General features: G+C 35.7%; 1 protein-coding gene across 5 annotated transcripts in view; it reads left to right on the top strand.

Moving 5' to 3' along the window:
- The window catches only part of LOC114246796 (uncharacterized), a 103,898-nt gene that overhangs the window by 72,732 nt on the left and 6,013 nt on the right, over positions 1-25,153 (top strand). For 3 of the 5 annotated variants that reach the window (XM_089733993.1, XM_089733992.1, XM_089733994.1), the window contains 3 exons: positions 1,826-2,007; positions 17,774-18,048; positions 20,106-20,333. In XM_089733993.1, coding sequence (XP_089590119.1) covers positions 1,826-2,007; positions 17,774-18,048; positions 20,106-20,333 — 685 coding nt within the window. The remainder of the gene's footprint in view (positions 1-1,825; positions 2,008-17,773; positions 18,049-20,105; positions 20,334-25,153) is intronic. The other 2 variants (XM_089733996.1, XM_089733995.1) reach the window with 1 other exon arrangement.

Here is a 25,153-nt window from a genome sequence, read left to right as displayed (position 1 = left end):
GTGGCCTAACGGATAAGACGTCCGGTGCATTCGTGTTGAGCGATGCACCGGTGTTCGAATCCCGCCGGCGGGTACCAATTTTTCAAATGAAATACGTACTCAACAAATGTTCACGATTGACTTCCACGGTGAAGGAATAACATCGTGTAATAAAAATGAAACCCGCAAAATTATAATTTGCGTAATTACTGGTGGTAGGACCTCTTGTGAGTCCGCGCGGGTGGGTACCACCACCCTGCCTATTTCTGCCGTGAAGCAGTAATGCGTTTCGGTTTGAAGGGTGGGGCAGCCGTCGTTACTATACTTGAGACCTTAGAACTTGTATCTCAAGGTGGGTGGCGCATTTACGTTGTGGATGTCTATGGGCTCCAGTAACCACTTAACATCAGGTGGGCTGTGAGCTCGTCCACCCATCTAAGCAATAAAAAAAAAAAAAAAAAAAAGTTATAATTAACAATATATTCTCGACATATTGATGTATGTACATACTAATGGATCACATGACGTTTGATTGCGTCTTATGTAACCACCGGGGTCGTTGATTCAGGTCTCTCTATGTTCTAAAGTTATCTCAGTCACAAGACTTGTTGTATAATGATTTAATTACTTATTATATCTTGCCTTTCATCTATGTTTCTGTCATGTCTAATGATTAATCGGAGAAGCACGGACTTTCGTGACAATAAGTTTTTTTTTTCTTTTACACGCTTAAAACTAATTAAAATATATTTTTTGTACACGATGAAAAATAGCTGTAGATAAATATAAAAAATTAAGTACAGAGACACTGGTAATTTTTCTAATAAATCTCAACCAGCAAATACGCGAGAGGCTTTAGAATAATAATGAAAGTGCGGTTATACAAATATTAACATATTAACTCAAAGTGCATTTGAGGAGACCTACACTCAACATTGGGTAGATACGGATTGAAGAAGAAATACGCAATATGAATGCATAAAAACAGATAATGACTTAAAGGGCAAATCTACTTGAATACGTATATAATATAAACAATAAACAAGAGAACAGTGATAAGAGGTTTATGGGAGTTAAAATTATTTGACTTCGTATTTTAAAACAGAGACGGACTTGCTAAATCAAAAATCCGTATGCACAAAGAAGTTCCGAACATGAGTTTTTTAATTTATTGTACAGACGTCTTAACGAGGTCACCGCCATCCTAGAGATGGCTACCGGAACCTATAGACATCAAATCGTGAATGCAGACTATAAGACCTGAGGTCTAAGTATCGCAAATTATATTATATGGGGTTATATATGGGAGTATAATTATATTATATATTTGGTAGGCAGCGGCTTGGCTCTGCTCCTGGCGTTGCTGAAGTCCATGGGCGATGGTAACCACTCAGCATCAGGTGGGCCGTATGCTCGTCTGCCTACAAGGGCTATAAAAAAAATCGGCTTCTGTGAGCTCTGCCTCCTTAAAATCAGACCGAGAGCTCGGTAGTTCCTTGATTATTAAAAAGAAAAATCCTCTTTTTTTATTGCTTAGATGGATGGACGAGCTCACAGCCCACCTGGTGTTAAGTGGTTACTGGAGCCAATAGATATCTACAATGTAAATGCGCCACCCAACTTGAGATAAGTTCTAAGGTCTCAAGTATAGTTACAACAGCTGCCCCACCCTTCAAACCGAAACGCATTACTGCTTCACCGCAGAAATAGGCAGGGCGATGGTACCTGCCCGTGCGGACTCACAAGAGGTTCTACCACCAGTAAGCAGTAGGTTGTATTCCATGTTCCTCCTGCAGTAGGTTGATCTATGGAAAACTTAGAATAAAATTCAACTCTATTTCGACAGGTTTCACATAAAGGCCTGAAAATAATACAGAATGTAACAGCCAAGGGAAAACAGCAGACGATCAAGCATTTCATACCTCACGGCAGCATCACGAGTGCCGTGTCACAAGGAGATGTGGTCGCGTGTGTGTTACTGCTGTACAACCCTCTCACCGGCTGCCCTGTTCACGTCCACGCTTACAGGTAAGAACAGAGAAACATTTATGTACGTTATACATTGCTTGGTTAATAATGAAGCTCTTGCAAAACTATGTTTGACTAGTGGTCCCGCAGTAGTCGAAATTCGACTATAATTAATTTAAATAGTAAGTTTGTACACTATTATGATTCTATTGTCAAGGAGTATTATGCTTCTTTAAAGACAGATTTCGTCAAGACTACACTTTAGACAAATATTAATAAAGATAAAACAGTATTTAATCTATTCTCAATTTGACAGACTATAACTGACAGACTGCGAAGAAAAGTTTGAGAATAAACAAATAGTATGCATGCGTGAGTGTGTCAAGTACATGGGTAGTGTGTGTAATGTTTTCTTTATTGATTTAATGCATCTTTTATGCATTATTTAAAAAAAATTTTAGCATTGTGCACTTCTTCTCTATAATCTCTATAAGTGTGGAAAATTTCATACTGCTCCGTCCGCGCAATTTTCGTAAAAAGGGATACAAAGTTTTTCATTCACGTATGAATATATAGATTACACGCTATACGTGCGTAACACGAAAAATGCATTTTAAGTAGACGTCGGGTGTCCTCGTATTGAGCGATGCAACTATGCCGGTGTTCAAATCCGACATCCAACTATCAATTTTGACTAAGGGAAAACACACTTATAATGTGTTCACGATGAAGGAATTCGTGTTAAAAAAACGCAAAATTTATAAACCGCAAGTAAGGACTGGCGATACATAATTCGTCTTTTCGCATTAAAAGTGTACAATTTCCAAAAATATTCGAAATTGAGTTAATATGAGGTATCATTTGATATCACCAGTATTCTTCTCATAAATACTGGCAAAAGAGCGTAGTTTAGTTTTAGTTTTTTTTTTTTTAAATTTACCTATATTTTGACTACTATTGACAAAATTAATACATAATTTTATCTTACCTTAAAAGACAGATAATGTAACTGGTAAAAAATAAAAAATAAATGTTGCAAAAAATGATTAATATTAAAAATATCACATGTTCAACCTTTAAAATACTCTCCTGTAAAATTAGTAAGTTTTGAGATTATCTTATCTTTCTTATACCTATAAACGAGCAATTCTTGTATAATCTGAATCTCGGAAACGGCTCCAACGATTTTCATAAAATTCAGAAAATGTTGTTTTATTCGTGTTTTCAATAATCAACTCTTCCCGACATCTATTGGCGAATAATAATACAATTTTTCTTAATTGAGGGCAACTAACCGCTTTAAAGACACAACAAGACGGCGCTATCAAAAAAAAAAACTGAACAAAGCTCGGTCATCATCTAGTACAGTTTTAATGCGAGAAGACGAATTGTTATTTCGCACGAGTAAGTACCACAATCCTGCCCGTATCTTCGACGAGGCAGCTATACTGTATACATTCCGATTTGAAGTGTCGGACAATCATTATAGAATAAAAAACTGAGGAAAAAAACTAGTACCAATCTTAAAATGTTATTGCGCGTTTTTATTTTTTATTGCTTAGATGGCTGGACGAGCTCACAGCCCACCTGGTGTTAAGTGGTTACTGGAGCCCATAGAGATCTACAACGTAGACGCGCTACCCACCTTGAGATACAAGTTCTAAAGTCTCAGTATAGTTACAACGGCTGCCCTACCCTTCAAACCGAAACGCATTACTGCTTCACGGCAGAAATAGGCAGGGCGGTGGTACCTACCCGCGCGGACTCACAAGTGGTCCTACCACCAGTAAAAAAGTAAGTAAAAGTATTTGTCGCTAAGTTCTGTCTGTGATTCTACTACTTAATTGTTAGACTTCACGCTGTGCCTTCTCGTGTGGAAAATTGCGAAATTGCCTAACTGTCATCGTATCTTCTCTCTAGTTTTTCAGACAATTTCGAAGATTAAAATTTCTATCTAATATTTTCTTCGGATTTTACGAATCGTGGACATAATTAAAATTACTTTTAAAGTTTCATTTCCCGTTTTTTATGGTCGTTATATTATTTCCGACGTATCAAATACTTTACAGATCTCGTGGCCACAACAGTAAAAAACCCATGATTATACATTAAAAGAAGTTACTTAAGGGTATTTAAATTATAATAATACTTTCTGTCAGATGTTTAATCTAATCCTAAATTTAAACACTTAACTAGAAATTATTGAATACGACCTTTTTGGTTTAAATCTTTATTATAAGTGGATGGGCGGACTTTTCGCATTACATAAAGCTATTTCCGATTTTGGATGCGTTTTTCTTCCATTTGTTCGATTGACTTGAAACTTTGCAGTTGCTGATACTTCGAGAAGACGTACTCTCAGACTCAGAAAAGACTCATAGACTCACCAGCTTACGATATATACACGAAATGTCTCAACAAGCGAATATATTTTATACATTTACTCAGTTTTTATGTCAGTGAAGTGTGTTTGGGTTATACTGGTTATTGAAATAATAAAGTAGTGAAACAGTAAGTGATATTATCAATTTTCACCTATCATTATCTGATATTGGATTGTGGTAATGGAGCAGGTTGAACTAAAAACGTTTTGGACAATTTTATATTTGTTAAAGTAAGTAAGGAAGTAATGTAAACTTTGACAAAGCTTAAAACTAGCAATAAACCGTAATTTGGTTTGCTTTAAATTCTAATACTACTTTTAAGCTTTTGATAGTACTAGAGGTCCCGCAGTAGTCGAAATTCGACAATAATTAATTGGAATTGTAAGTTGGTACACTATTGTGATTGTATTTTATACTTCTATAGTCACAAATTTCGCCAAGACTACACTATAAAATTTTTTTACAAAGGCAAACAATATTTAATCTATTCTGAATTTGACAACAGACGTCAAGAACAAAAGTTTGACAATAAATAGTATGCATGCGTGTGTGCGTCAAATACATGGTATGTAGTGTGTGTAATGTTTTCTTTATTGATTTAATGTATCTTTTATGCATTATTTTGAAAAAATATTAGCATTGTGCACTTCTTCTCTATATTCTCTATAAGTGTGGAAATTTTCATAGTCCTCCGTCCGCGCAATTTTCGTAAAAAGGGATACAAAGTTTTTGCTTCACGTATTAATATATAGATTTAGATTGTTCTTTTCATTATTGATACACAGTAAAGTAGTCGATTTAGCTCTCACTTTACCTTACCTAAAAAAAAGGTACTAAACCTCTTGTCAATTTTGTTTTTTCTTAGCCACGTCACTTTCTCGTATATTCTTGTTCTGCTTTATTCATAAATAACTAAAATAAATCATCGGCCTATCTGTTCCTTTTCATTATGGCTTGGCCAGAGCTCATGATTATTTTGTCTTTAAATGTCAATCATTCCGTGGTAGTTGTATCTAGGTCTTATCCACGTGTTATAATAAGCCTTGCCTCTGCTATTTCCAGTTTCCGTTAATGCCCACTTTCTTTATCGCTAATCAATACATGAGTCGACTATTATCAAAGGCGTCAATCTGACTTTTGAACAATGATTGGTAAATCAGAAAAACGAATTATTGACTTTGTATTCCATTGGCAGTCACAAAACTCTTCGGAACGACATCTTAGATAAATAACAGGTTAACTATTAACCTTTATTTAATGCAGGTTTTGAACCGTATTCTTTGAAGGAGACGATTATCTATACTAATATTATAAAGAGGAAAGATTTGTTTGTTTGTTTGTTTCGAATAGGCTCCGAAACTACTGGACCGATTTGAAAAAATCTTTTTCCATTAGAAGCCGACATTGTCCCTGATGAACATAGGCTACTTTTTTTATTTATTTTTTTTATTTTTATTTTTTGGTTTCATGTGTGTTTTAATGTTTCCGAAGCGAAGCGAGGGCGGGTCGCTAGTATTCAAATAAATCTGTATTGACATATCAATAATTTTTTTTTGTCCAAATGCACAGATTGCCACCTTTGATAATAGACGACTCACATATCATAGATTGTATACTTTTCTCATCAACAATATGGTAAAGTATTAAAATTGTAAAATAACTCTCATAAAATTGCACAAATACCCGAGAGTGTCACTAACGTTCGAATTGCTATCAAAATATTTAGATAGACACTTGACATTTCGAAACTTGGTACGTGACCTTTGGACAAATGTCATTCATATCCTACATTCTGCCGATGAATAGATTCAGTGATGAGCACACAATGATTCTATTGTGATTTTTATTTCTTCGCGAATGGTTTTTATTTGTTGTTAAATTTATAATTGTATTTAGGATTCTTTAGTAAGCTCAACGTCGTTCGGTGATAATAATTTTGTACGATTTATCATTCACTAACTACGATTACAATATTAGAAACGTTTTCATAATTATATACATATATACGTGAAGCAAAAACTTTGTATCCCTTTTTACGAAAATGGCGCGAACGGAGGAGTATGAAATTTTCCACACTTATAGAGAATATAGAGAAGAAGTGCACAACACTAATATTTCTTTTAAATAATGCATAAAAGATACATTAAATCAATAAAGAAAACATTACACACACTACATACCATGTATTTGACGCACACACGCATGCATACTATTTATTGTCATACCTAGTCAGGTCATAAGTATTTTCACTCAGTAAAAACTTTTCTTTTAGAATGCTGGCCACAAAAAAGTTTATTGAATTCGAATTTCGAATTGTTCATGAAAATAAAAATGGATACTTTTAGAATTTTACTCATTTTTAAATATGGAGTGGACGCTTAAGGAAGATCGTGTTGCAGTTATTGCGTTGCATCGTTGCGGTTACGCGCCAATTCAAATTTTTAACTAACTGAAAAATTTTAATATAACCAAAAGATTCGTTTATCGTACCATCAAACGATACAATGAAGACTCTAGTGTAGATGACAGGTCAAGAAGTGGTCGCCCTCGGTCTGTTAGGACTCCAGCAGTGATAAAAGCTGTGAAGGCGCGAATTCAAAGAAATCCCAAACGTAAGCAGAAACTGTTGGCCCTTCAGATGGGGTTAAGCAGAACCACGGTGAAAAGGGTGTTAAATGAAGACTTAGGGCTTCGGGCATATCGAAGAAAAACAGGACATCGTTTGAATGCTCATCTAATGGACCTGAGACTGAAGAGATGCCGCGCTTTGTTGAAGCGGTACGCGGGAAAAATATATCGGGAAATTCTTTTTTCGGATAAAAAAATTTTTACCGTAGAAGAGAGCTACAACAAACAAAATGATAAGGTGTACGCACACAGTAGTGAAGAAGCGAGCAACCGTATTCCGCGTGTCCAACGAGGTCATTTTCCATCCTCGCTCATGGTATGGTTGGGAGTTTCTTATTGGGGCTTAACAGAGGTACATTTTTGTGAGAAAGGTGTAAAAACGAATGCAGTTGTGTATCAAAATACAGTCCTGACGAACCTTGTGGAACCTGTTTCTCATACCATGTTCAATAACAGGCACTGGGTATTCCAACAAGATTCGGCGCCAGCTCATAGAGCGAAGAGCACACAAGACTGGCTGGCGGCGCGTGAAATCGACTTCATCCGGCACGAAGACAGGCCCTCCTCCAGTCCAGATTTGAATCCGTTAGATTACAAGATATGGCAACACTTGGAGGAAAAGGCGTGCTCAAAGCCTCATCCCAATTTGGAGTCACTCAAGACATCCTTAATTAAGGCAGCCGCCGATATTGACATGGACCTCGTTCGTACTGCGATAGACGACTGGCCGCGCAGATTGAAGGCCTGTATTCAAAATCACGGAGGTCATTTTGAATAAACTTTAGCGTCATAAGAATCTATGTTTTGTTAAGTTCATTTTGGTATATGAATGGTTACATAATGAATAAACTTGTTTCAATTATTTTACATTAAACATGTGACAGAATTTATGACTTGACTAGGTACTTTTGTTCTTGACGTTTGTGGTCAAATTATTTTTTTATAGTGTAGCCTTGGCGAAATCTGTCATTATAGAAGTATAAAATACAATCATAATAGTGTACAAACTTACAATTCCAATTAATTATAGTCGAATTTCGACTACTGCGGGACCTCTAGTTTCTTAAACTCAATCACCCTATTCGCCCCTGTGATGTCTGACGATGATGTTGATAACGCGGTTTCTGATACCCATAACACAGAGAATACTAAATTGGGGCCGGATGACCGTGCGTGATTTGTTCCCAGTTATTATTTTTATTATTGTCACTCCATTATCGGTTTCAAATGGAATCTTCCGTAACCGTTTGTAACGTTCAAATTCATGCGAATGATTACAAATTTAACAAAGACTTGCGACACAAAGGGCCGGCGCATCTTCATCTGACATTAACCGAACGTGCCTCGGTGTTGTAAAGGCAGATAACTGCAACCAATAATACGTTGACGTAAATAATTATTTAAACGTTCATAAAAACCATCGTCCCAATGCCCAAAAGCAATAATATTTCGAATGTTCGACCGAAATACATGCCGCAGCAGATATAGACAGACAGATAATATTATTATATTCTACCACTCTACCATCTATCGTCCCACAATGGATGTAAATGAATAGTGGATTTTATTAAAAAACTATTTTGCGGATCACTCGAGAGGCTTAATAAGTACTTTTGGAAAATAATAGGTTTCATAACAATTACCTGATAATAATAAAAAACAAGAAAATTGAAGAACATCGCAAATTAGGATATTTTGACTACAACCCGAGAAGCAAATTTGTCTGAATTATTTTATCCTGTTAATTTGGTGCTAATACGTATATGTTTTAAATACCCTTTAATTATTCCAAGAAATCAACTCAAGTGTCAATCAGTGATTTATCACCATTTTACTAAAGTATTAGTTCATTTCATCTCATCTAATCTCGTGCCTACAGTTTCAAATAAATCAGCTTATTTTCAATGTTTTTATTTGAAAACTATAATTTCTTCTATAGGCAAAGGGTTACAGTTTATCACCTCTTCACCTGATATTTACAAAAGTTTTGTAATAGTTGAATAGTGGATAGCATCGCATTCTACGTTTTGTAACTAATGCATTTTATCCGTTTTGCTACAAATGTATTTAAGGAAATTTTCGTAAGTACGTGTAAGATTCGGGTTCCAAAGCCAGTAAATAAATACACAGATTGCAATAGTTCACTTAATATTGCTTTATTTGTAACTCCACTTGTACAATCTTTAGATATCTGCTCACTACTGAATACACTGCTTTCTGTTCCGTTTTTTCAGACTACCGCCTTTTTTATTATGTCACGTCCCCACTACTGCCATTGCTTCCACCAACAGTGTTGCTATTTGGCAATTCGATAATTGCCTTAACTTTAACATGATACATTTTATTATTATTTTTTAAATTATTTTACAATAAACCTTATATACATAATTCCCGAAACGTTTTAATTATGTAAATATTTAGTTTGATAACATATGATAACATATGTATAACCTACTCCTATTTAGTTTGTCTGAAAATGCTATTGTTTGAGAACGACTTAGTATTTATGTATGTATCTAGATTAGACAAGCATTAATTTTTAAAATTATAGTTGGTGAAATTAGTTTTTTAAAGATGGATATGAATAAGATTGCATTGCCTAGTGTCTACATATCGCGGTACCTCTTCCTTTTGCCGGTAATATACGGTAACACAATAAAACATTATGAGTATACATACTTTCTGACAAACTTCAAATTAAAAAGGTCAAAGACAAAAAGTTTCAATATTTTTCGCTAAAGAATTAATTTTGTTCTTAGCTCTACTGATTGTGAATAAAACACTTCGGGTTAGTATATGTATTTTTTTTTAAATTAATCTTAGTTTTGTTGGGTATATGTTGTAAATAGTTGACCAAAAAGTTATCCAGGGAATTCACGAAGCTCCTAATCCCTTCAACTGTGATACCAGAAGGAATCAAATTTTAATTCAAAGTAAAACTAGTAATGAAATTATCTTCTAAAAGTTTTGAGATATATAGATTTTCGACTCATCGAGGTTTAGAAATAATTGTGACATCAATTATTATTATTGCAAATTCAAATATGTGTATCAGAATGACCCCCTTTCGTCTAATTTTTAGCGTATTTTCATCTACGTTTTTGAAAATAAAACGGGCAGATTTCCCGGTATACGAGTCATCTAAATAATTCGCACATACGGTGCTATAAAGTCACTTATGCAATGTTTGTCAAAACTGAACTGAGTATAAGAAAATACATTTTTTAATAGCTATTTGTGAGACGAGAGAAATGTTTGCTTTTATGAAGTTTAAAGTTGTAGTTTAAATATTACTAGAGGATGACCGCTCGGTTTTTTTTTTGATAACGCCATCTTGTTGTGTCTTTAAAGCGGTTAGTTGCCCTCAATTAAGAAAAATAGTATTATTATTCGCCAATAGATGTCGGGAAGAGTTGATTATTGAAAACACGAGTAAAACAACATTTTCTGGAAATAAATCGTAGCTAGATCGATTTATCGCCCCCGAAATCCCCTGTATACTAAATTTAATGAAAATCGTTGGAGCCGTTTCCGAGATTCAGATTATATATATTAATATACAAGAATTGCTCGTTTAAAGGTATAAGATTTTATTTCTATAGTCTAGCAGAACTATATAAGAATTATATAATAAGATGTTGAAATTTCCAACGTTTCTCATGAAAATTTTGATAATTTGCGTTAGTAACATTATCGGACCGTATGTGTGCAATGATTACCGTCACTTAGAGGACGTAAGCAATTTCGAAAAGTACAGAAAAGCCGCTACCTATTGCAAGCTACATTAGCCAAATAATTTATCAACAAAGTAATATTTGAACGCTGAAAAACACGATTTATGGTAATTCTAGCATCTCAAAGCGGTTTGATTCAAACAATCTTCCATTATAATGTTGGTATATCACGTTTGAACCTCAGCCACGTCCAACGAGGTTACAACCGATGACAGCTCTAAGTTGCCGTCCTGTAATTGTTTCGCGTATAATTCCATTTTTCCTTAATATATCGATTTAGAAACTTACAGCGAAGCAAAGTGCATATCCGAACATCACTATGCATTCAAATTTTTTTTTTATAGCTTATATGGGTGGACGAACTCACAGCCCACCTGGTGTTAAGCGGTTACTGTAGCCCAAAGACAACAACAATGTACAATACAATAACTACAACGTAAATGCGCCACCTACCTTGAGATATAAGTTCTAAGGTCTCAGTATAGTTACAACGGCTGCCCCACCCTTCGAACCGAAACGCATTACTGCTTCACGGCTGAAATAGGCAGGGTGGTGGTACCTACCCGCGCGGACTCACAAGATGTTCGTCTGCCTACAAGGGCAATAAAAAAAAAAAACTACCACCAGTAAAAAACCGAATCAACCTTACTGAGTGACGCTATGAAATTCTAATGTGTTTAAAAATGCGTCTCGTAAAAGCTTCAAGAATCTATACGAAAAGTCGACTTCCTGGCGGTCACTAGGTCTCTAGGATACATACGGATCCGACCTGACCGACTCGCAATATAACTGTCAATGAATCGTTTGCACCGGTCCGGTTCACGCCACCGGTAACACGATCGTCTTCTTGACTTTTTTTACAACAGGATTCTCCATATAAGTCTCCCGTGATGGATTCCTTGCGGGCGAATCAAGTTGCTGTGTCCTACTTTTTGTTTGTGATATCTTCGTGTCGGTCGCTTACGTCCTATTTCTGCTTAACAAATATGTGTGGGTTGACATTTTCCATGTTTTTTTTTAAATCGAATTCTCCGACGTTTGAACGGTCTATATAATAAGAAGCATCTTTAGAGTTAATATCAGCTTATACCTTTAAACGAGCAATTCTTGTATATAAATATATAATCTGAATCTCGGAAACGGCTCCAACGATTTTCATAAAATTTAGTATACAGGGGATTTCGGGGGCGATAAATCGATCTAGCTACGATTTATTTTCAAAAAATGTTGTTTTATTCGTGTTTTCAATAATCAGCTCTTCCCGACATCTATTGGCGAATAATAATACTATTTTTCTTAATTGAGGGCAACTAACCAAGATGGCGTTATTAAAAAAAAACCGAGCAAAGCTCGGTCATCGTCTAGTAAATTAAAAAGAAAGTACAGCAAAAGTGATTTAAAATACATTAAAACCTCGTATTGAATGTTGTGGAACATGAACAATTGAGATAATCTAGCAAATGTAGTGTGATACTAGTGCTTAGAATTAGTAAGTAGTACATTCTCGTGTTCGTAATTTGGTGATTTATGATGTGTTCAACCCAACGCAAGCAAACAAGATTAAGGCCTCGTTTACATTTCACATACGTTTCAAGCTTTCTAATAAACATGTATTTTTATAATTTTCTAGCGCAAAGGTGAAGTTGAATGACCTATTCCCAAAAGCAATAAAAATGATATATTCTGATTGACGACAACACGTTGCAACTTTGGAGATCGACAAAAAAATCGATTACTTTTAAATACGTTTATTTCGTTGTATCGATTTTGGACGGATATATTAAACAGTTGACATAATAGACTCGTCTTGATAGCTATTTATCAGAATGATACCTCGAATAATAAAAAAAATTGTAAGACTTTCGTCGTGTTTTTGTCATTTGCGAATTTTCGCCAATTCGTTACACTAAGTATTTTGAGTACATCACTAAATTTGTTAAGTTCTGTTCATAAAATTCTAGAATGAGTGAATAATTTTGATCAAGGAAAAGAAAACTCTTCTGAAAATATTGAGGTGGATACCGTTCACGTTCAGATAAGCACTTAACATCGGTTAGATTATTATCTGCCCAACTAGTAGTTTAAGGAGTAAATAGTTTACATTTACAGGTTAATCTTGCGCTTATTACTATGATTAGATCCAATAGCCCTTGCATTAGACACATTTAGCTCTAACATTGGAGTAGGGACCCCGGTTACCGTACTCGTCGAACTCAGCAAACAGTTCAACGTGCAACCTAACCTAAGCATCAGCTCGCTGAGCTTCTCGCCGGATGTTCTCAGCGGGTCGCGATTCCGATTCGGTAGTAGATTCATTCGCGAAGCAGCTACTCTTGGGTTGTTAGGTCTCCTTTGGAGGTCCTTGGGTATCTGTTAGCAAATCCCACCCTTCTTTACAGAGGTATTGCTCACCCACCTGCCAGTAATCTCCCAAACATAAAAAAAATATGATTGAAGGTTTCAAATTAAATTCTAATTAAGTCTAAGACTCGGGAAATCCGATGACAAGACTAGTAATCAGTCGATATTAAGTAAGTACCAATTTCAAACGTGCTACTAATGAAGAACTTCAAAACTTGTAAATCTTTACGATCCAACGATGATACTTAAAGCCAGTGAGATGCCCTTGATATTTATTCTGTAACGAGTTTGAATCTTAGGTCGCAAGACAAGTGAGTCAGAGGCCAGTTTTGAGGTTATAAATATTTTGTAGTGTATTGTTTCTAACATCTAATTTGCTACCGCTTCCTAGTATTTATGATTTAACTTTTCATGCACGCAAGTGGCCTTTTCGGAAAAGAAAACAATCAGACCTTTTTTTAGTGGTGGTAAGACCACTTGTGAGTCCGCGCGGGGTAGGTACCACCGCCCTTTTTTTACCACTGCCCTGCCTATTTCTGCCGTGAAGCAGTAATGCGTTTCGCTTTGAAGGGTAGGACACCCGTTGTAGCTATGCTGAGACCTTGGAACTTGTATCTCAAGGTGGGTGGCGCGCTTACGTTGTAGATGTCTATGGGCTCCAGTAACCACTTAACACCAGGTGGGCTGTGAGCTCGTCCACCCACCTAAACAATAAAAAAAAATAGTACTTACTTACTTATTAGTATTAATATTATTACAACATTGACATTATAGTCAAATGACTGCCCGATAATCTGAGAATAACGTGAGACTGGAATTTGTGGTCATTTCATTACAAGGCACGTACGAAACTACTCGGCTAAGAGCATTCTTGGACAAACTAAATACGCCCGAATTCTCGTAATTCTACTAGAATGTGTCTTTTGTAATCTATTTTGTACTAGTAGATGAAATTTTGGATTTAAAAATCTCCCATTCAGTTTTATTTCATTTCCTCCTCCTCGAATCGTGTTCCTCATGTCTGAGGGTCATGGCCACCATCACCCATGAGCTTCAATCTTAAGATGTTTTTCCACTTTCCCCTGTCCACGGCGTCATGCAGCGCGCTGTACACTGTACTGTCCAAAGCGGTGCGGATCTGATCGGACCAACGAGTCGGGTTGCGGCCTCTAGATCTGTTGCCTTCAACTTTCCCTGTGATCATAAGTTTTTCCATGTTATCGCCGTCTTTCCTCGCAATGTGACCAAAATATTCGAGGATCCGCTTCAGACATAAAGTAGACAGTCTGATTTTGATGCCCAGTTGCTTCAATATCGACACGTTAGTCATTTCATTTAATCTCACATAATTTCCACATTATTCGTAATTAGCTATAAATAGATATTGCAAATACGGCCAGCAAAGTTAGGTTACTATCCATATCTTACGCAGGCAAAGAGGCACCGGCAAATGCCTAAGATTTTTAAAATTTTCAATTAAAAAAGGAAGCTACCTCCGTTTCGTAAATCCCATATCGTAAAGTAATCAATTAATCAAAAAATATATATTAATTTCACTCTTTGTAACTCATCTAGCTTATTAATAACGTAATTAAAATTAATGATTCGACTAAATTCCTCTGGTGTAGCACGGAGCGTCGGTCTGTATCCTTGACATTAAAATGTCAGCGTAGTTGCTAGTAACATAAGGTTAACGTATAAAGTTGCTATCATTTTTTTAAGTTCCAGAGCTGGAAGTATTTATATTGAAAGAAATAAATCTTAATGCAAATATTAAGTAACATTTTTTTTTAATTTTTTTATTGCTTAGATGGTTAGACGAGCTCACAGCCCACCTGGTGTTAAGTGGTTACTGGAGCCCATAGACATCCACAACGTAAATGAGCCAAAAAAAAAAAAAAAACTTATATCTCAAGCCACCCGCCTTGAGATATAAGTTCTAAGGTCTCAAGTATAGTTACAACGGCTGCCCCACCCTTCAAACCGAAACGCATTACTGCTTCACGGCAGAAATAGGCAGGGTGATGGTACCCACCCGCGCGGACTCACAAGTGGTCCTACCACCAGTAAACTCCGTTACACTACATAAGTAGGTACATAATAATATATTATATTGAATTCGAATAATGCTTTATTATATTATATTATTATATTCGAGGGGTAGTTTAAAAATCGTTTTTTTTTTGTACTCAACGAATTTCCGACATAGGCTCAAATTGAACCACGTCTAAAGCTGAGAGACTAATTTTATTTGAAACACAATTTTCTAAGTCACGATTAATATAATTAAGTACAATATAAGTCGTTAACACGTACTTATTTAATAATTTAACACACGCCGATAAGCCTATAAATAATGAGCGTACACAAAACGCATTAGAGATCGCCATGCACTAAAAGTAATGAAACGATCTGCTAAAACTGCTAAAAGTAGAAGAAATTAGTAATATAGACCCAATACATATAAAATAGTGCTTATTTAATCCAAATTATCCCCAAACCAGCCCAAAATACTTCTCTTTTTAATGAGTTCGTATTTGAGTCAAAATCATCATATATTTTGTTGACTTCATATTAAGTTAAATAACTTTAACCACCCACATAGTTATTTGAATAACAAAATAATTCAATGCGCGCACGCATACATTTTGTTGTTCTGTTTGCAATCAAATTACCAAACAATACATCATAAACAAGTTGAACGAAACTGGATCGTCACAGTAGTATTGTTATGTAATATTAGCCATACCCGTAATATTTGATGTCATTTTTTTTCAGGGCGTAACCCTACTTTTCATTTACGTAATGTCAATGAACAATATTTTTTTTTGTTTTCCAAAAAAGAGTAACATCATATTCCTATGAAAATTTAATTTGTGTTTATTTTTTTATTGCTATACAATACGGATGTTAATTCCTCGGTATTTTATCCTAAGCAGTTATTTTAATAATCGTTGATTGACTTGAAGAGGCGAAGGAGTGGGTAGTGGTGGTTGGTACTAATTTCTCTTGTACATTTACAAACACAATAAAACCTGAAAAAACAATGGATTCTCGAAATCAAACAACCCGACACTCTTTTGGTAATGTTATCCAAGATGATGGACTTGATACAAAAGTATCAATATCGTTAAAAAAAAGTATCATTATATAATAATATATCGAAAAACAAATAGTTTAATACCATTCCCTCTTGTTTATTTCACGTTTTTTTTTCTTTGTTTAGTAGCTATTGACATTCTTAATGTTATCAATGTTCCGTGGGAAATAGATTATTTTTCTCTTCTAAATAACGAAATAAAGGAGAAACATATTATAATGAATCTAAAGTTAATTTGAATGTTTATGTTCGAATGACAATCATTGAGCGAACACTAGTTGAATTAATTACGTATGCGTAAAATACTTGTACATAAATAATGGCGTTAATGTAAAATTTATAATAGTGATTATCTATACGGCTTTATTATTTTCATTAGATTAATAATAGCTTTTGACATTCACATGCACGACCTCCACATACCGCGGTTCGATTACGTGCGTATTGCTGTCGTGTCGTTTCTATGAACTATTTGCCAATAAAACGTATAAGAGTACTTATGTTAGATGTTAATATTACATATAGTGTGGTATTATTTATCATCAACTTTAAATTTATGGTATAATATCAGTGTCTATCATTGACCCGCTTTTATTAGCTTGGCACGGAAATGAATCTTTGAACGTAATTTTCTCAGGATCCAATACGTCCAATTAACTTGAAAAGTTACACACGCATGAAGAATCGCGATGACAATAAAATAATTTTATAACTTAACTCTATCCTGATCCTCTAATATCCTGATCGATATCAACAGGATAATAAAAGATGAATTTAATTGTTCGGTTTTTTGTTTAAGCTTTTATTTACTACTTAGGTTGGTGGACGAGCTCACGGCCTACCCGATGTTAAATGGTTACTGAAGCCCATAGACATCTACAACATAAATGCCGCCACCTACCTTGAGATATGAGTTCTAAGGTCTCAGTTTTTACAGTATAGTGGCTGCCCCATCCTTCAACCCGAAACGCATTACTGCTTCACGGCAGAAATAAGCAGGGTGGTGGTACCTACCCGTGCTGACTCACAAGGCGTCCTACCACCAGTAATTACGCAAATTATAATTTTAAACGTTTTTATGTTGCGTATGGTATTTTCTGTGTGTCGTAAATGACGGTTAAGAGAAAACGGAGATTGAACAGAAGTGTTTTCGATTCATCAGAGGGTAATATGATTTTTTTTTTTTTTTTTATATCACTGTGCTTCACGAGATCGCGACTGACTTATGTCTTGCTTTCCATTACGGATTCACCGAATATGAATTGACTGAAACGATATTGTGGTTAAAACTACTTTTGCGATTTAATCTCGCGTTTTTTATTCTCCATTTCCGGGACGAACGGGTGCGTTACGAAATTCGCGTTTTGATGTCCATGGGTTCCCGAAACTACCCGAAACCGTAGCGTAAACCGTAAATGAAAAAAAAAGGAATGTGTAAATATATTTTTAAGGGTAACAAAATATAGATATTCACTTAATATGTATTTGTGAATGTTAATATGAATGAATTTTGTTTTCTGTTCACGTTAAGGCCGTTGTGTACTATTGTTACGATTGGGATTTCAGGTGTCCTTATATTCTCTATTATGAAACGTTCATATGAGACTTATTGTCAACAGATGCGACTCTGAGCACACGGCGGAGATGCTCTACACGCATTTACAAGCGCTGATCGATAGGCCGGAGAATCAGAAGAAATTCGCCGATATCGAACGCAAGCTTCAAATGCGCGGGGCTCTTCCGACCAGCAAGAAGCCTCCGGATTCGTCGCTGGGCAGCGAAGTGTCCAGAGAGTCGGACTCCGGGAGCAACGAAGAGAGATGCGTCGCGAACCTATATGACAGTCTGGCTGCTGAGCTCAAGCAAAAGTTGTCGACAGGTAAAAAGGGTCTAGGTCAGTTCGTTTTGTTATTTTTCAGTAGCTAGAGGCTTCCACGCGCTTTCTGAGCACCAACCCGTATCTATATCCGATATCGGTATGTATACGTTGTACCGCTTTTGTTTTATTTTCATGAATATGCAAGTATTATTATGCTGTATAATAGTTAAGAAATGTAAATTGAATGGTCTCATATTTGAGGCAGACAGCGCAAAAGTGGCCTAAGCTTACCATAGTTAGTATAGAGATAATGAGGTTCGAATTTACCTTTGCAATACTTCGACGGCAAAAAAAATACGCGCTAAAATGATGTTTATAAAGGCATCTATTATCTATGGATAAAACTAGGGATAGGCCGATTTTACATCAAAGTTTATTGTTTTAAATAAATTGCAATACATAAGCACGAATATGAATTGTGGATTAGGCCACTTTTACGCTGACGGCGTATTTGTACCTGTAATTTTCATCTCGAAACTACCTCGACTCAATCGAGGATACTTTAACCTAACTTCGAGGAATCTTGTAAATCAAGTCGATAGTAATTTTAATTCGTTGTACTTGTTTTTATTTTCAAAAAACGAATAACGAATACTAAAAATATTATTATTTCGACTATAACATTCAAGCAAAAAGTAGGCAAAATTATGAAATTTTTCCCCCCAATTAGTTAAATATCTTAAGACTTTAATTTTACCGGTTATTTACTGACCTCCATTAATGTGGAGGTGATTATACCTACTCAGAATATCAATTTCCTTGTATTTGATTGAATATAGCCGAGGAAGCTTTGAACTAAAGTATAGAACAGATCTAAAGCCACTTTTTTAGATCTGTTCTTCTGTGTTTAGATTTGTTCTCAAGGGCTTTTTTAGAATACTAGTGGATAGAGGCTTGCCGAAAATATGGATGACGCCAACCATCAACAAAAGGCTAATTAACATTATATTTATAGCTTGAATGCAATTTTATATACGTAGATATATATAAAAACAACTAATTACCCTGCTTATAATAATAGTGGGGATGGCAATCGTATAAAACACAAGTTTTTAACCCTAAGCATTGACGCAGCAGATGTGATCATATTCTTCATAAAAAATAATAATTCATACATTAGCCGTACCTTAATATATTTTATATATTTATATAAATACATACAGCCCTGGTCTACCTAATTTAAAATGTTTACTGGAGCTCATGAATATCATAATGCTGTCGCTAGAGGTATGAACCCATTGAGTTTCTCGCCGAACCTTCTCAGTGGATGGTGATTCCAATCAGATGGTAGATTCTGCAAAGCACTGCTCTTGCTAGGGCTAGTGTTAGCAAATTCTCTGAGCCCATGAGCTCTCCTACCCGCCTGGGCGTAGCTGAATCTAGCTGTCAGCGAATAAATAGGAAAAATTAGGGATACGAGGTTGAGGTCTCAATTGTATATTATAAAACGGCTATCTATCCTATGGCGCTAGCTCCAGCGAAGAACTTACCAGCTGACTATTCGCGGCAGAAATTGCCTAAGATAAAAGATATTATTACCTGCCCGATCGAACTTTGACTACCCCTAATAATTATTATTACAGATCTAATTCCTGCATAGTTAAAATTCGTACGCGAATATGCGTTAAAAGCCGCATTAACATAATTAAAACTGTTTTTACGGTTTAATCGCGCGTTTCTAATTTTTATTATATTATTTTCGACCTATCGAGTACTTTACAGTTTTCCATGGTGACTGACTTATTCACACGTTTTACTGGTGGTAGGACCTCTTGTCAGTCCGTACAGGTAGGTACCACCACCCCACCTATTTCTGTCGCGAAGCAGTAATGCGCTTCGGTTTGAAGGGTGAGGCAGCCGTTGTAACTGAGACCTTAGAACTTATATCTCAAGGCGTGTGGCGCATTTACATTGTATATGTCTATGGGCTCCAGTAACTTAACACCAGGTGGGCTGTAACCTCGTCCACACCTCTAAGCAATAAAAATATGTATCAAAAAACATGTCCTATTAATTAGAGCACACATTCATATGAATTCCCTTCAACCTAAAGTGAACTATAATATTCACAGGCAAAAGTCCTATTCTCCTTCCACCGCGCGACTACGACACGGTGCACCGTCAGAAAGGCAACTTGAACAACATAGACACAAGAAGATGTTTGAACCAGAACATAGTAGGGGTGAACGCTCGACGTAAGCTGGAGTCTTCGGGAGGAAGCTCTGGGATCGGGAGCGATCTTGCTCCGTCTCCAGAGAGGAATGAATATCCACGTCAACACGATAACCATAGCACTAGTGGTAAGTAAAATGAATAAATATTTATTTTATTTATATTTATTCTATTTACACAAATGAATTGATTTCTTTCGCCAGTGCAGTCGATTATACCGTATAATAGGCTTAATAGGTGTACTATTAAACCTATTATAGCGTAATATAACATTACCCCAAATTGACGCAATTATTTATTTCTCAATGTTAATTATTCGTTAGTAGAGCAAACAAATCAACAAACAACAAATTAACAGCTAACCTAAGATATAATGTTTTTAAGGGGGCTGTATTCATTTGATTCATTGTGATTTAAATTGATAATGCTGAAGACATGAAGCATATTATTTCTTTTTTTAATTCCTATTTAATACTAAAAAAAAATACTAATTTCAGCGTCACTGTTGCCATATAGTAAAAACCGTTCGATCCCTAATTTCAGAGTTCAATATTCATAATACACTCTTTTAAGTTCTTTAAGAATATATAATACAAACTGATTAATTATTCATAGTTTTTGAGCGATGATCGAAAAACTAAATGTATTATAATAATATTTTTCATGTTAGTTTGTAAATGAAAAATGCTATTTTCATTTAATTGGAATGGCCCAATGTCTATTATTAGAAGCTCTATTAGGAATTAAAACTAATTTAAACTTGTTATTTGACTACGCAAGCCGAGTTAAGAAACTTCATTCCAAAAACGGTTTTGTTCCGCCCAACAAACTCTATAGTTCATAGTCAGCCAAATTACGCCATGATTGGATAATGCCGGGTTTTTATAAATTGTGTTTACGTTGTTCTTAACCTCCGCCATTATGCTGCGTTGCTATTATCTTCGGAAGAACAAAAAACATTTCCGTATTCATGATTGAAGCTTATTTTTATATTAGGACTCATTTGTCTTAAAAATGTTAACGATAGTTTTTTAGTAGTAGTTAGATAAAGTTTTGCCTTCTACGTATGCCACGTAATCTGCGTAAACCTAATAAAAACCTGATTTCTCGGGTTATTTTCTTTCTTACAATGGATGGACGAGCTCACGGTTCACCTAGTCTTAAGTGGTTACCGAAGCCCATAGACAGTTCTTAACGTAAGAGCTTACAGTAAACAGTGTTTCTTGTGTGTTCACTGGAGATAAAGAAGGAAAGAAATGTATTCCAATTATGTATTTATAAAATTAAATTTCCTTTTGATTCTTCTGTTAATGAAACAGATATTTTTTTCGTGAACATATCTGTTCCTCAAGTACTTCCTTATTTTGTAAATAAACCCGTATTACTACAGGAAATGTTTATAATGATAAATTACATTATTAACTCACTTCAATTTGCTGTCGGGACAATATTCCTATATTGACATGGAATATGCAAATGTAAATTTGAAAACGCAAAAAAGCTCATATATGAAGTCACCGTGTCTTAAGAGATAAGACGGCGCATTCATAAAGCTATGCGATTATACCGATGGTCGAATCCCGCATGCGTGTGACAATTTCTGTAAAGAATTACGTACCTGACATGTATTCGTGACTGATTCCCACAATGAAAGAACAATATCTTTTTTCTTCCCACTGAGAAGATCGGCGAGAAACCCAGTGGGCTGTGGGGTTAATTTACTCGCCGTGCCCTTCGTCACAAGCGACAGGTTCGACGAGAACGATGACCGGTGCTTGTGGTACCTAAAAGCACGGTTAGTGCATTGGGAGGATCCGAAATGACGTGTTTTAGGCGACCTCGACTGTTTACCATTCGGTCCGCAGGATCGAGAATGTCGTTTTATCGAAAGTTTATTAATCTCCTAATAAATTTCCGTAATAACTGGTGGTAGTATACCAACACTAGCATGTACCAACATCCGGCCTATTTCTGCCGCACCGCAGTCTTGCGATGCGGTCTGAAGGGTGGAATTGCAGTCAAAGAATACAGTTGAAAATTCGATCTCAGATTATTGCACTTACGGTATTCAAGTTGTGATATCTATGGCTGCGGTAACCATTTAACATCAAATACGTCATGAGATTGCTTGCCAATTTAAACAAAAAAAATGGTTAGCCAAAACCCCGCGTTCACGACGACGTGTTCGAAACAGTAGATACCGCGGGTCAATCGAATTTTGTTTTCCATTGCGTTCCATCCTAAATTACTAAAATATAATGTAATTGTTACCGTATTAAGCTAATTTCTTATTCGGCATTGATTCCAATACGCCTTCTACACGATTCTTCCAACTAATACCACAAAGACCAGTAGACTTGAATTTGACTTGATTATTTTTGCCTACTTGTTCCTTAAATGAAATGGTTTGGAGCAGACAAACATACAAACAAACGAATAAACTTGTATTTTTGGTTTTCCTTTTCTCCCTCTTCTTCTCTGGAGGCGCCGGAGTCCGACATAACCCGGTCTGTTACCCCTCTCGACCGGGTAACCGTAAACGGATACTCCAGCGTTAGAAAAAAAAAAGTCTCGACACAGATATTTAACACAATAACATTTATTCGTTCTTTTAACATTCAAAGACTATAAACAGTAATTTCATTGCATTTATCAAGAAAACCACATATAGAGAGCCCGTATGCTGTTAACGTTTTTTATTTATTTATATAAATGATAAAAGTAAATATTTTTTTGCGAGACTGTGATGGCGTCATGCAGTCGTGACCCACCGCTCACTCCGCGGTCAGGTATGCGATGTTTACATCACCAATTCACATTTAGCATAATTATCTTGTTTTTACTTATCTTATACATTACGTTTAAATTCGTGTAGCAGACTCTATGGAATAGTCAATCGCACAAAGACACATCAATACTTGTCTATTTTTGTAAATAAATAACCAGGGAACAAATCATACACGGCCATCTTGACACAAGTAATAGGATTTCTTATACCAGTGGCTCTCAACCTTTACGTCGCTACTTATTGGTGTGTCCCCAACCCTCGCAATGCGTATCGTCAGATTTACATATACGATATTTTTATCTAAGCTGAATCGCAGAAATTTCATCTCTGAGTGCTATTTCACATGGGATAAATAAATAGACAATTGTTTATTAAATGTTAATTGGTCAATTAGGTTTTTATAATAACGATGTATAATTCAATAAATGTACCTACCTTCGCTCAGTAAAAAAGTTTGAGAAACGCTGCCCAACTATAGGATTCAGACTTCAATACAATATGTCAGATAAAACAAATTTATTTGTTACCCGTATGCTTGCCTGGTGCTATTTACAGTGCAAAAACTCAATTACGGGCTGGTTTCCGCCAGTATTAAACAATACGGTCGAATACCCGAATATAGTAAATGCGCCATACAAAATTATATACACACATAATTTCCTTTGAAACCAAACATTTCATTACATTGAAGTACAATAAATAATATTTTCATTATTTAATTTTAAAACAACTCTAAATGTTCTAATGCACGTATTGATTATACATAATATACACATAAATGCACGCATACATAATTTATTAATACTTGTTCTATGGGCGTGAAATATCAACGTGGGTACATAGTATTTTTTCAACCAACATTAATTACTCGTGACATTTAAAAGTAAATTGATATACGATTTTATTTTTGCTGCAAAGTACAATAGAATAGAATAAAGTATGCTTTATTAGACACCAAAATAATATAAACACAAATTCTTCTTCTCAGTCGTATGCACTCTTGGCAGAGTGGTCGTATTCACCATTTTCGGTAAACACAAATGCAAAACATTAAATACAAAAGTACTACAGGAGATCTTATCGTTAAAAGCGAAATCACTAAAAGCGAAATCACTTCTAGATAACTATCAGGTGGACAAGAACATTACAGGGAAGATATTAACCGCGGTGTGCTTAACGATCGATAAAAGAACGTTGTATAAAGTTTTACATTTAAAATCAATTTGGATTTGTTTCCTGAAAATCCACATAGATTTTTGTCTTTTTCGTCTACAATGCAATGGTGCGGTACAGTTAGAGATTAAAAGCATTTGATGTACATTCTACATTAAAATTACTAGTGTTCAAGGGCGCATAGTACTGCACCATCTTTTGTGTAAAAGCTAACTCAAAAAAAATATCCCAATCCCGATCCTGTAGAATGGTAAACAGTCGACGTCGCCCAAAACACGTCATTTCGGATCCTCCCGATACACGGTGCTTTTAGGTAACCCAAGCACCGGTCATCGTTCCCGTCGAACCCGTCGCTTACGACGAAGGGCTCGGCGAGTAAATTAACCCACAGACACATACCGCTGAGTTTTTCACCGGATCCTCTCAGTGGGTCGCATTTTCGATCCGGTGGTAGGTTCTGCGAACCACTGCTCTTGCTGGAGTTAGTGTTAGCAACGTCGTCAGGTTTGAGCCCGTGAGCTCACCCACTTGTTAGGCTTACGCTGAAGTGGCCTCTCAAGGCCATCAGCTTCGGTAGACTAAAAAAATAACTCGTTCTATGCACACAGGATACTTCTGAATACCAGTAGCTGCACGAATTATAAATGGAAAGAACGACAGTCGCGTACTAACCAAAAGGGGCATATGCTCATTTGCTGATATAGATAGCCATAAAATCGATGCCATTTTCTCGTACTACCTACCGTTTTGAAAGCTTTAGTACATAATTATTGATATTGTCGGAACTTGAAATGGAATCAATGGGATTTTTTCAGCTCCCTTTCGTTAACGATTGTTTAATATTAGGAAGGTATTTATATTTGACTAGCGACCCGCCCTCGCTTCGCTTCGGAAACATTAAAACACACATGAAACCAAAAAAATAAAATATTTTTTTTTTTTTAAAAAGTAGCCTATGTTCATCAGGGACAATGTCGGCTTCTAATG

Source organism: Bombyx mandarina, chromosome 16 (genome assembly GCF_030267445.1).
Source record: "Bombyx mandarina strain Sakado chromosome 16, ASM3026744v2".
In the NCBI taxonomy this organism is placed as follows: Eukaryota; Metazoa; Arthropoda; class Insecta; order Lepidoptera; family Bombycidae; genus Bombyx; species Bombyx mandarina.
Note: the sequence above shows the minus strand (reverse complement) of the source record. Positions and strands in the feature narration are given on the sequence as shown.